Below are 12,500 nucleotides of genomic sequence, written 5' to 3' on the forward strand. Positions count from 1 at the left end.
CGATGACGTCACCATGAAGTGTGTGACAGACGGGAACCCCCAGCCCACATTTGACTTTGCAGTAGCTGTGAGTAACTGACTGTGTAACCATAGAAACATGTATCACGTATTATTGTATACAATACATTTGCATGCATTGTAGGCTTAGGTGTGACTGGAATTTATTTTGCTTACGTTTATTTGCTTGATATCACTTTTGGAGTCTATGTATGACTTAAAGTGTAAGTTCAGTGTAAATTGACCCATAGCCCTGTTGTATAAGCTCACTACATGCAGCCAATCGGAAAAAGAATGAGACAATTTGGGACAACATAGGCCAAGTTATGGACAGGCAGCTTAAAGCAGACCTATAGGGGCATCAAAACTGAAACTGAAAGTAACTCCCCACTGTCCCCATGGATCTGCTTTAAGCTGCCTCTCCATAACTTGGCCTATGTTGTCCCAAATTGTCTCATTCTTTTTCCTATGGGCTGCATGCGATGAGCTTGAACAGGACTATGGGTCAATTTACACTGAACTTACACTTTAAAGGAACACAATGTAGCAAATTTCCATTTTTGGCAATTCTCTACATATTTGGGACCACTTTAGCACAAGGGGGGTACTTATTGAGAATAGATTAAAGTCTTCATATCATTAAAATAAGTTTGAAGCTATTATTCAAAGGTTAAATAACTACACAATGTTGCTATATATATATATTCATTTTGTCTTCTATTATCTATTTTTTTTGAGCACTTTGGTCAACCACAGGTTGTTTTAAATTGTGCTATATAAATAAACTTGACTATGACTATGACTATATCCAAAACAGGGTAACCCGATTTCTGGCGAGGGTGGACTTTTGACCCTGAAGAAGGTGACCCGCAACAATGCCGGCGAATACACGTGTTCATTTTTGGACTGCGACTTTAGCGATTGCGACGAGATCCCCAGGACCCTGAACCTGGCTGTGCACTGTGAGTACTGCCAAACAGAGAGCGAACCTGAGGAAGCCAAATGGCGAAACGTGTTGTTTCACTCCCAATAATACAATCCTTGATATTATCAATCCGTGATAATCTTTACTATTAAACGTTTCACATTTAGTTTGTAATTCACTCAACAATAGTTGCTCACTATTCCAAGTGATCATGGTAATTATATATTACAAATTAACCTACAGCCTTGAAGCAGTATCTCAGTCTTGCCTAGTAGTTCACTCCATTGAAGAACATGCTATCAGTACTACATATGCTATCATTAGCATCAAACATGTGATGACTGTTAGCATCACACAGTAAACATCTAGTGAGTTATATTAGCAGCCTGCCCTGAAGAGGACAAGGAGAGACTGACACAGTTGGTTTTAATGTGTCCCTCGTTCCTCCTCTCCTCTCTCTTCTCTCCATCTTTGGGTGTGGTTCAGACCTGGACCCAGTGGTGATCGCCTCACCCGGACCCCTGACCGCCAAGAAGGGAGACACCGTGGAGCTGCAGTGCAAGACCAAAGCGTCCGGCGACTACACCCTGGTCTGGAAGAAGGTACATTTTTCCCCCCTCACCAACAGGAATCGTAGACACTTTTTTTTCCGCCTGACAGTGGGGAATGCTTTCAAACGCTTGTTTTGTTATGTCTGCCCCCTCATTGTTATGGCTGTGTGTGGGTTGTTGTGTTGTGTGTTGTGGGTCGTTGTGTGTCTGGGGGTTGTGTGGGGCTGTGGGAGCCTCCGTGGCTCCGGCGTCGTCGTTGGTGTGTTGTGGAATGGCTAGTTGTTCCTGTGTGTTCTGGGAATGGTGAGATTTTCCGAGACATGTAGCACGCGGGCAGAGGCAAAGGAGTCAAGCGGGCTAACAGTTTAGATGAAAGGACTCATTATGATCTTGATCTTTTACTTTGTCTGTCTCCCTCTCTTTCTCTCTTTTTCTATGTCTCAAACACCCGTACAGCATTGCTTTGTTTGGGATATGGGGGAAATTCAGAGCTAACCCCAGACTAACTCTTCTGTGTCACTGTGTGTGTGTGTGTGTGTGTGTGTGTGTGTGTGTGTGTGTGCGTGTGTGCGTGTGTGCGTGCGTGCGTGCATGCATGCTCTGTCCAACAGGGCTCCAAGGACCTGTCTCAGACCGGAGCGCTGTCGCTGGCATCGGTGTCACTGGCAGATGCTGGCGACTACTTATGTGTGGGTTCCATGCCCTCAGTGCCAGGCCTGGTCAAGGAGGCCACTGCCACCCTCATTGTTTCAGGTAGACACACACACACGCACGCACACACACACACACACACACACACATACAGATACAACCCCCATCAAACACATAAGAACATCATTACACACACTTTTTAAAGCTAGGTCTGATTTCTGATTTCTTCAGATCTAATCACATTTTTTTGTGTACACATGATTTTGAGATATTAGACTTATTGTCAGAAAAGCTATGTATAGTTGTAAAAAAAGTGTGAGCTGTTTGTTTGTTTCACACTTTGGTTCAATGGCAAAGTGTCTAAACTAACGTATTCCGTACGTCCAGTTTCTTTTGCAGCAATTAGCTACACCAGACGTGATGGCAGCACGTATGTTCAAACAAATTAGACAACTTTTCTAAAACTATTTTTACGCTCCGTGAACAGAGTGCTTCAGTTGCAGACCCAGTGAAGCCCGGGTGTAAGAGCCACTGTACTGTGTAGCTGTAACTAATTCTTTATTCTGTGTTAATGAACCAAGTGTGAAACCTAGTGACACGACATCAGCTCACAGTGTTTTGGAACTACATACACAAGGTTTCTGAATGATGACGTTCTCGTTTCTCAAAATCAAAAAACATTTTGTATAATTTTGAAGAAAAAAGTAATGTGAAGATTGTGAAGAAGTATCGTGAAGATTTCTTTTTCAAAGGTAGTATCTGACGCTTGGGTTTACTTTCATCGATTGTTCTAAGAAGTTTTTTTAGTCATTTCTTTCGAGAAACACTACCCTTGGGAAATTGGGAAATTTGGGAAAGCCAGTTTTCCTGTTGTATTTACTGGATATTACAAGAGAGCTACCGGTAATTTAAATTTGGCTTGAGGTATGGAATTTGACATATTTTCCAGTGCAGTCATATCCTCAGTGAATTACCCCCAAAGGACCCCCATTCCCATGCAAACACAATGACATCAAATCAACCACCATTCCTTCCTTGTGTGTATTTTAGCATTTGTTTAAGTCTTCCCACTTCCCACATCCTCCCAAGACAACTTATGGGAAGGATAAGCAATAAACTAACCAAGTCAATGTATAGGAAGGGCAAGTGTACATTAATCTCCAGAGTGGCGTACTGTATATGTGCATCCTCAGCTTTTCCTCCATATGTAAGAAAAAAATCCCTTTGGGCTATCCTTGTCACGACATCCACCATCATGTCCACTGTGAAGGCCCTGTAAGCAGGAACGGGTGTGTCTGTGCGGCACTGGCCCGTGAGCCATCACCCTGATAGTCCACTGATACACAGACACAATGGACGGGTGGGAAGCGATCACTGTTGTGTCCGAGCGCTGGGCCTTACGCCTCATATCCTGAGACAACTCTCTGACACTGGGTTGACACACACATCCTGGGCATTGAATGGGCAGCAGCGGAATAGGCCATTGAAGTGATGGGGTGGGGGGGGGGGGACAGTAAAGGGTCTTTTCTATTCATGCAACAGGCATGATATCCGTGTAGATGTGATGTTTAGTCTACACAGAAATGATAGCACTGTTGTAGACAGCAGAGGTGGCTGAGATGTTTTTAATCTCTCTCTCTCTGTCTGTCTGTCTCTCTCTGTCTCTCTCTGTCCCTCTCTCTCTCTCTCTCTCTGTATCTCTGTCCCTCTCTTCAGGAGCCCCTGAGATCGATGCCCCCACTAACGGCGAGGTGGAGAAGGAGGGCGACATGGTGACCCTCACCTGTTCTGCCCAGGGATATCCCGCCCCGCAGTTCACATGGACGCCATCTGGCAAAGAGGTGTGTAGCGAAGCGCAACATTCTCAAATTACATTTTGACATTTTAAATATTCCCATAATAAACCATACATTTCAGTTAATATTGCAGAACTGAATTATAACTGGTTATAAGTATATGTAGGTCCTGAATGTTTACATTCCTATGTCTCTGCCAGCATTTGGGAAAGCCAGTATTCCCATACAGTGGTGTAGTCTACTGTATGTGATACGCAGGACTATGCAGTATTCCCATACAGTGGTGTAGTCTACTGTGTGTGATACGCAGGACTATGCAGTATTTCCATACAGTGGTGTAGTCTACTGTGTGTGATACGCAGGACTATGCAGTATTCCCATACAGTGGTGTAGTCTACTGTGTGTGATACGCAGGACTATGCAGTATTCCCATACAGTGGTGTAGTCTACTGTGTGTGATACGCAGGACTATGCAGTATTTCCATACAGTGGTGTAGTCTACTGTATGTGATACGCAGGACTATGCAGTATTCCCATACAGTGGTGTAGTCTACTGTGTGTGATACGCAGGACTATGCAGTATTTCCATACAGTGGTGTAGTCTACTGTATGTGATACGCAGGACTATGCAGTATTCCCATACAGTGGTGTAGTCTACTGTGTGTGATACGCAGGACTATGCAGTATTTCCATACAGTGGTGTAGTCTACTGTGTGTGATACGCAGGACTATGCAGTATTCCCATACAGTGGTGTAGTCTACTGTGTGTGATACGCAGGACTATGCAGTATTTCCATACAGTGGTGTAGTCTACTGTGTGTGATACGCAGGACTATGCAGTATTCCCATACAGTGGTGTAGTCTACTGTGTGTGATACGCAGGACTATGCAGTATTTCCATACAGTGGTGTAGTCTACTGTATGTGATACGCAGGACTATGCAGTATTTCCATACAGTGGTGTAGTCTACTGTATGTGATACGCAGGACTATGCAGTATTTCCATACAGTGGTGTAGTTTACTGTGTGTGATACGCAGGACTATGCAGTATTTCCATACAGTGGTGTAGTCTACTGTGTGTGATACGCAGGACTATGCAGTATATAAGCAGAAGGATACATATTAACATTTGGGGTTGATCACAGTATACCCACTACAGCTAACTAGACTACATCACAGTATACCCACTACAGCTAACTACTACATCACAGTATACCCACTACAGCTAACTAGACTACATCACAGTATACCCACTACAGCTAACTAGACTACATCACAGTATACCCACTACAGCTAACTAGACTACATCACAGTATACCCACTACAGCTAACTACTACATCACAGTATACCCACTACAGCTAACTAGACTACAGCACTGTATACCCACTACAGCTAACTAGACTACAGCACTGCTCCTATAGTATGGACTATAGTAGTACTGTACTGTACTGAGTATCTGAGTCTGAGGCTGTTTAATGTCTATTGCATGGGGGCCACATGGTCCGTGCAGCATACAGAAGAACACGGACAGTGATATTTACTGGCCATTGTGTTTCAGTCTGTGGACATGAAGGGCAATGTGATGGTGAGCACTGTGACCTTGAAGGCCACGGCCGAGGTCATGAAGGACGGCGTTGTTTGCAAAGTGAGCAACGAACACGGAGAAGACACGAAAACCATCCAGGTGGCCCTCAAGACAGGTAAGCTGTCCAACATCCCGCTTCTCTACCTTCTCTTTTGATACAGAACACTGTTCTCTCTCTCTCTCTCTCTCTCTCTCTCTCTATCTCTATCTCTCTCTCGTTGCCTGTCAGTCTATCCCTCCCATTTTAAACTTTTAGTATCTCTCTCCACTGTTTCCGTTAGCTTTGCTGATAAATACGCAAGTCAGCCTCCATGCCTTTCATGTCTCCTGTTACCTGTGATATTGTTATCTCAATTAGATGAGGACTCAAAGGCTAAATATAACACACATCTCTCTCTCTCTCCCTCTCTCTCTCTCTCTCTCCCTCCCTCCCTCTCTCTCAATCACTCTCTCTCCCTCCCTCCCTCTTTCTCTCTCACTCCCCTCCCTCTCTCCCTCCCTCCCTCTCTCTCCCTTCCCTCCATCCCTCTCTCTCTCTCTCTTCCTCCCTCTCTCTCTCACTCTCTCTCTCCCTCTCTCTCCATTTCTCCACAGCAGCTGGTTCCAATGAGGCTGACAGAGGTAGACAATTGTCCATCTTTCTTCTCCTCTTGTCCTCCCTCTCTGGACTCTTTCTTGTATATAGCGTGTAACTTGCCTCCCATACCACCCTGTACATTGTATAATACGTATTGTTACTGAGCACTGTGTATATTGTATATTGTATTCCGTTCTATGTCATCTTTGTATGATGTCCGTCCGATACTTTGTGGATGCCCGACTCGATTTTTTTTCCCACCTTGGGGTTCAATAAAGGAATCTATTCTATTTTACACTCCTCTCCTCTTTCCTGTCTTTCTTTGTCTTGGAGTCTGCCGTCACTCACTTTTCCCCACTCTGCCTCACTCTGCGTCACCTCGTGTGTGGTTAGTGTGTGTCGGTGTGTGTGTTTCTCTCTCTCTCTCTCTCTTTCTCTCTCTTTCACTCTCTTTCTTGGCCTGGCTCCCCTCATGTGTGTTAGTCTTCCTGCTTGTGCTTGCCTCACCATTGTAGTGCGTAGTTGGTTTGCTTAGTGGTGTGTGTGTGTGTGTGTGTGTGTGTGTGTGTGTGTGTGTGTGTGTGTGTGTGGTGGTGGTGGGTTTTTTCTTGGAAATGCACTGGGACTCAGGAACTCTTTTTTCTTTAAAACGCTGCTCAAAGGAAACCCTGTGTTTGCTACAGGTCTGTACTCACTCCTCCCTCTGTGTGTGTGTGTGTGTGTGTGTGCGTGTGTGTGTGTGTGTGTGTGTGTGTGTGTATGTGGGTGTGAATGTTGTTATTTGTTAGCCTCTGATTGTATTTGCAGCTGCCTTAAGACAATTGGTTGCTTGCGTAAACACACAAAAGTGTGCATGTGACTGCAGGTGTGTGTGTGTGTGTGTACACCGGTGTGTTCTTGGTGCCTCTTGTTGTGCATTTGTGTATTTTGCCTCTCCTCCAAGGAACCCCATCCCTTGCATTTCCTGCTAACATAAACCAGAAGAATCAAAGCCTAGTGCAAGTTGCTCATTGATTCCTTCTCTTCCACACCCTCCCCACCCAAATCCACCCCACCCAAATCCACCCCTACCTCATCCCCAACCCCTGACTTATCCTCCACCTTCCACCCACTCCCCTTCCCTCTCCACCTCCCCCCCCTCCTCTCAATAACTTCCCCTCCCTTCTGAACACCCTCCCCTACCCTCTTTGTACTGATCACTTCCTTCATCTTGCCCCATCTCTGATGCCCCCACACTGGTATCTCTCCACCTTGCCACCCACCCCAATCTACCCCTCTGCAACACCCCTATCTACCCCCCCCCCCAAATTTAACTCACTGATACCCCCCTCCCCCCAAACCCTTCTCCAACCTTCCTCATCCCAATTCCCCTCCTCCTCCTCCTCCTCCTCCTCCTCCTCCAATAGCGGACAAGCAGCAGGGCGGTTCCAGCGGAGTGGTGATCGCCGTGGTGATTTGCGTGCTGCTGCTCCTCATTGTGGTGGCTGCGCTCTACTTCCTAAATAAGAAAGGCATGCTGCCCTGCAGCAAGAAGGACAAAAAGGAAGTGTAAGTGTCCAAGACTGGGGCCGGGGGGAGGGGGGGGGGTTCTGGGGGGGTTAAAGCTACTCGTGGAGTTTTATTAAGTTAGGAAGCCATGGTGGAATTAATGTCTTCTTATTTTGTCCTCTGTTATTCTTTATACCACAAAATACAACATACCAACCAGTAGTAAGCACCAAACTTCCATGCTATGGGCTCCCTATATTACTTAGTTGCCCGGGAATTTGGTGCAACACGATACTATTGCTATGCTTGATAAGATAAGATTGCCATACTATTATCATATGAAACAAAAAACAAACAAACAAAAAAACCTAAATGCCACAGAGTTTTCTAGTTGCACACTTCCTCTCCTCTCTCATGTTGGATAGAAACTTTGCTGTTGGAAACAATAATATTTGTTGTATTCTGTACGCCATGACTTTGAACTCTCCCTGTTGTCTTTTGTGTGAGCCATTGTGGCTCCATCCTCCCTGCGTGCTGTCCTAACGTGCCTGTTTGTGTGCAGGGCGGGTGGGGAGGTGAACAATGACATCGTGGTGGAGATGAAGTCTGGAGAGAAGGGCAATGAAGAGTCGGAGCTTCTGAACAAGTCAGCACAGGTGAGTTCAAAGGTCAAGTGGGATTCTAGCGCAGGGAGGCGGGGTGGGGGGGTGGCTCCTCAAGGGGGTCCTTGGAGGCGAGGGGTGGGTTGAGGATGAGAGGTGGAAAACCGTGGAGAAATAGTTTGTCCCTTTGACCTGTGGTCTGTTCAACATTTCCTTTCTTAAACGTTTTTTTCCTTCATCAACCACTTATAGGCTTCATGGGCTTCAGCTTCTATGTTCTACTATGTTCTCTTGTCTACTTTCAAATGACTTTTTAAAACTCCCTGGAGTGGGACAGTGGTTATTGGCAAAGGCCCTAGAGCAGTCAGATTTATGTTCAAGTTAGCATTGAGAGATTCCTTGTCCTCTTAGCGACCGAAAGGCCACCAAAGAGATCACAACAACAGAACCAAAGGTCACTCAGCTTCCCAGATCTCAGTGTCCGGCCCTCATTATCAGTCCGACATCAAATTTTCAGATGCGCTGACCATCATCTCCCAGGTGGCTGGGCGGAGTGGCCGAGTAGCGTGAGACAGAGTGGAGATAAGACGACGGAGAAGTGCTCACAGCTAGAGCTGCTGCCTGTGGAGAGTCTAATAGTCGAAGCCCAGAGGGGAGTGTAATGGAGGTTTTTAGTCGATGGATCGAGGCCTGAAGTCGTTACATTAGATTTAGCCATTGGCCTTTCATCCGCTGCAGTTTACGGCCCAGTAAAAGGAGCTGTTTATCAGATTGCCTTGTCTCTGTGGAACTGGGTGCCACGACCCGGAGGTGCCTAACGCTGTGCTGCACTAGTTGATCTTCAGCAGGCGGACCATGTGTTTACAGATGCATTCCTTCTTCTGTTGCAGTGATGAAAGGAGGACAAGTCCAAGAGGAGGATGAAGAGAGGAGAGGAGGGGACCGGAGATGGGAGCTGTGCTGATTCCACTTTTTATTTCTGAAATAGGGAAAATCAGAAAGAGGACTTTTTGGGGAAAAGCTAAATGGGTTCACGTGAACAATTTTATTGGTTTTGTTGGGGAGGAAAAGGGCTAGGACTCTATAGTTTTTGGCATTATTTACTTTTTTTTTTTGATCCAGTTTTTCATTGGAACGCATCGTGTAATCAAAACAAAAGATTTTTCCCACCAATTACAAGCATGCAGAATAGCACTATGCAACAGTACAATACGTTTGTGACTCCTGACAGTCCACCTCCTGTACTCTGCCTGTTTTTAAATGCGTTAAGTGCAGTGTTGCATACAGCTATTCTGCATCGTTTTCTGCACTTATTCCTTTGACTGGCACCCCGAAGAGGGCAAAATGAAATTTGCTAAATGTTATTGTTATTTCATCCATGCTGGCGGCTTACGTGATTGGACCAGAACGCAACCTGCCCAAGCCATTTCTCTTCTGTCTCCCTCTTTGTAAAAAAGGTCACTGAGGTAGTCATGGTTACCAGTGCAGGTAAATGCATGCAGCAATTTATTTGGCAGGCAGCCATCTTAGAAGTACCCATTACCAATTGTGTTACACTCTGTGTTGCCAAATTATTGTATTTTAACCATTTTCGAGACTCAATCAACATGGTGAAGGCTGCGGAGAAGCCCTAGCCATAGTTTTCTCTCTAGCTAAAACCAAAAGGCTTCGTTTTTTTGGGGGAGGGGGGAGAGGGAGGGAGGGGGATGTTGGTGGGAGGGAGGGAGAGGATGTGGGGATAATGGAAATCTCAGTAGAACAATTGGAATAAATGTATTAGTTGGTTTTTGACACCGAACATGGCAAGAGATGACAAAGCCTGGAGAGTAGATAAGAGAAGAGGACAGGAGAGGAGATGAAAGAGGAGAGAGAGAAAAGAGAAGAGGAGATGAAAGGAGGAGAGAGAGAGAGAGAGAGAGAAAAGAGAAGAGGAGATGAAAGAAGAGGCGGGGAGAGAGAGAGAGAGAGAGAGAGAAAAAGCTGAATCCTGTAAAGCACCGTTAAGTTAAGAATAACTGCACAAAGTTCCACCTCAGTCCCAGCTCCTCTAACTCACTTAGCTCATTTCCTCCCTTTCTCTTCACGTTAGCACGGCTACACGGCTAGGGACGGCCCAGACCTGTTCAAAGGGTCTGCTCCCTCAAATGGCTAATTACAAACCTCAGACTAGTTTTTGAAGATCAGACGCTTCTGTAAAGCAACTACAGCAGAAGAGAAGCAGCCACAGTCTCACCGCCTTTCTTTACACTCCAACATTAGAGGCTTTGTCCCTTCTTTACACTCCAACATTAGAGGCTTTACACTCCAACATTAGAGGCTTTGTCCCTTCTTTACACTCCAACATTAGAGGCTTTGTCCCCTTGTAGCTTTAGGTTCTATTTGCTTGTCAGGTCACTTCAGTTATGGCCGACTGCTGGGCTTTGCCCAAACCATCAATGTGCTGTTGTTCCCCTCATTATCAGCACTCGCTCTGAAAATGTATTATATTCCTTCCTTGAGCATATTTGTTTTTGTGTAGTGGGGTTCCAAGTTGACTACTACTCACCTTACTGCTTTAATTTGACTTTGACAAACCATTCACAACATTTCTTTTTGAAAAACAATATGAACTCCCACTTCTGCATAGCATAAAACACCTCACACATAAACACATGTTTAGAAAGCTTAGAAAATGATCTGAATCTTGCCAGCTGTTATCAGGAGTTTCTTTCAGCTGTCCCTGTCATGAAAAGTTCAAACGTTTGTTTTTCTTATGATTTTATACATATTTTAAACCAAAAAAAAAAAATAATCCATGGGTTCTGAGTTAAGTGATTTCCAGTAGGGGTGTATATTATGTTACGTGCCAGGTTTTTATGTTCTATGTTCTGTGAGGTTGATTCTATTTTGATCTGACGTGATAAAGCACACAGCGGGGACAGAGACGCGCTCCTGACCCGCCACTTGGACTCTCTGCTGTTCCGCATGGTTGCTGGTGCTGTCACTATCATGTACATCCCTGTGTCCTATGGTCCGTTAAACAAGTGACCGAGTTAATGTGAGTGAGAGAGTGTCATCATTCTTAATAAAACACACACACACACACACACACATATACACATACACACATACACACACACATACACACATACACACACACACACACACACACACACACAGATTGTATGTTGTCATACATGTATTCTAACCAGACAAAAACATTCCCCCACCCATGTGTACGCAGGCACACACGCACACAAACACACATTTATACACACGCGCACACAAACACATATTTATACACACACGCTTATGCTTTGCATAATTCCTCCCAAGCTCCTAAGCCAGTCAGCTACAGCTGCAGCACCCTCTTAATGCCAGTCAGATGCAGGGGCACAAAGGCAACTCAGTGAGCTGTGCAGAGCTAACGGCCGTCACATGCATAGGACCCCAGCCACAATTTGATCACAAATCAGGGACGGGAGCCAAGGTGTGTGTGTGTGGGTGTTGAATATGTAACATTCACTCACTCTCTCTGTTGTTCTTTCTTCTGTGTATGTTTTATTTTTCATACAAACTCCAAATTAATCGTTCCTCATTTCCAGAAGGTGTTTGGAATGTGTGAAGTGTGTTCTGTATCTCTGCCTCCCTAATGGTGGCTGCTTGAGCCGCTCAGAGCTCTGTGATTGATTGTATGGTCTAGCCCACTACTTCTCTCAGAGCTCTGTGATTGATTGTATGGTCTAGCCCACTACTTCTCTTCAGACACTGGATATGCACGTCGTAGAAGCCCGTGACATTCACTTCCACGTGGTCATACAAAATATCTACTGATTTGATTCAACTTAGCCATAACTGAATGATTGTTTATGACACAGTACATGTGACAGAAGGCAACAAACACCAACATTGAATTTAGGTTTCTTGTGTTCCCTTTTGACAATTTTACAAAATATTGTGATATTTTATTAGCCTTTTTTCACTGAATGCTTCAAACAAGGGGACTGTTGTCTGTACTACTGAGTTGATACTTCTATTTTTTGCATCTGTCTTTTCATAAATTTGTGAGAGAAGAGAGTGATATTTTTAATTGGACATTTTGTCTTGTTTTATGGAGTATTGTGAGTTCATATTTTCCCTTCCGATATACTGTATATTTTGTGGTACGCAGTGTGTGCTTTGTAGCTTTGTCATTGTGTCTATTTTTTTTGGAATGGTTTAGAATTTATACAGAGAGAAAAAAAAAACAATGTACAAAAAAACCTTGAGTGTTCTGTGCTTTCTTGCTCAAATATGTGAGACTTTTTGCCAAGACTTTGTCCAAAGTAATCAGCACTACAGAGTAATT

The 12,500-nt window shown here is 44.7% G+C and overlaps 1 protein-coding gene across 1 annotated transcript in view; it reads left to right on the forward strand.

The window, feature by feature from the left end:
- Positions 1-9,849, forward strand: part of bcam (basal cell adhesion molecule (Lutheran blood group)) — a 55,672-nt gene extending 45,823 nt beyond the window's left edge. Inside the window, exons 7-16 of the mRNA XM_076280029.1 lie at positions 1-67; positions 815-959; positions 1,409-1,524; positions 2,085-2,226; positions 3,841-3,965; positions 5,480-5,621; positions 6,104-6,127; positions 7,490-7,631; positions 8,134-8,227; positions 9,064-9,849. The exon at positions 1-67 is cut by the window's left edge and continues 55 nt beyond it. Coding sequence (XP_076136144.1) covers positions 1-67; positions 815-959; positions 1,409-1,524; positions 2,085-2,226; positions 3,841-3,965; positions 5,480-5,621; positions 6,104-6,127; positions 7,490-7,631; positions 8,134-8,227; positions 9,064-9,066 — 1,000 coding nt within the window. The 3' untranslated portion in view covers positions 9,067-9,849. The remainder of the gene's footprint in view (positions 68-814; positions 960-1,408; positions 1,525-2,084; positions 2,227-3,840; positions 3,966-5,479; positions 5,622-6,103; positions 6,128-7,489; positions 7,632-8,133; positions 8,228-9,063) is intronic.
- The last annotated feature ends 2,651 nt before the right edge of the window (positions 9,850-12,500 follow it).

This window comes from Alosa pseudoharengus, unplaced genomic scaffold (assembly GCF_046254945.1).
Source record: "Alosa pseudoharengus isolate Yale_2024_CS ecotype anadromous, Long Island Sound unplaced genomic scaffold, YU_APseudo_1.1 YU_APseudo_1.1_scf_12, whole genome shotgun sequence".
NCBI lineage: Eukaryota > Metazoa > Chordata > Actinopteri > Clupeiformes > Clupeidae > Alosa > Alosa pseudoharengus.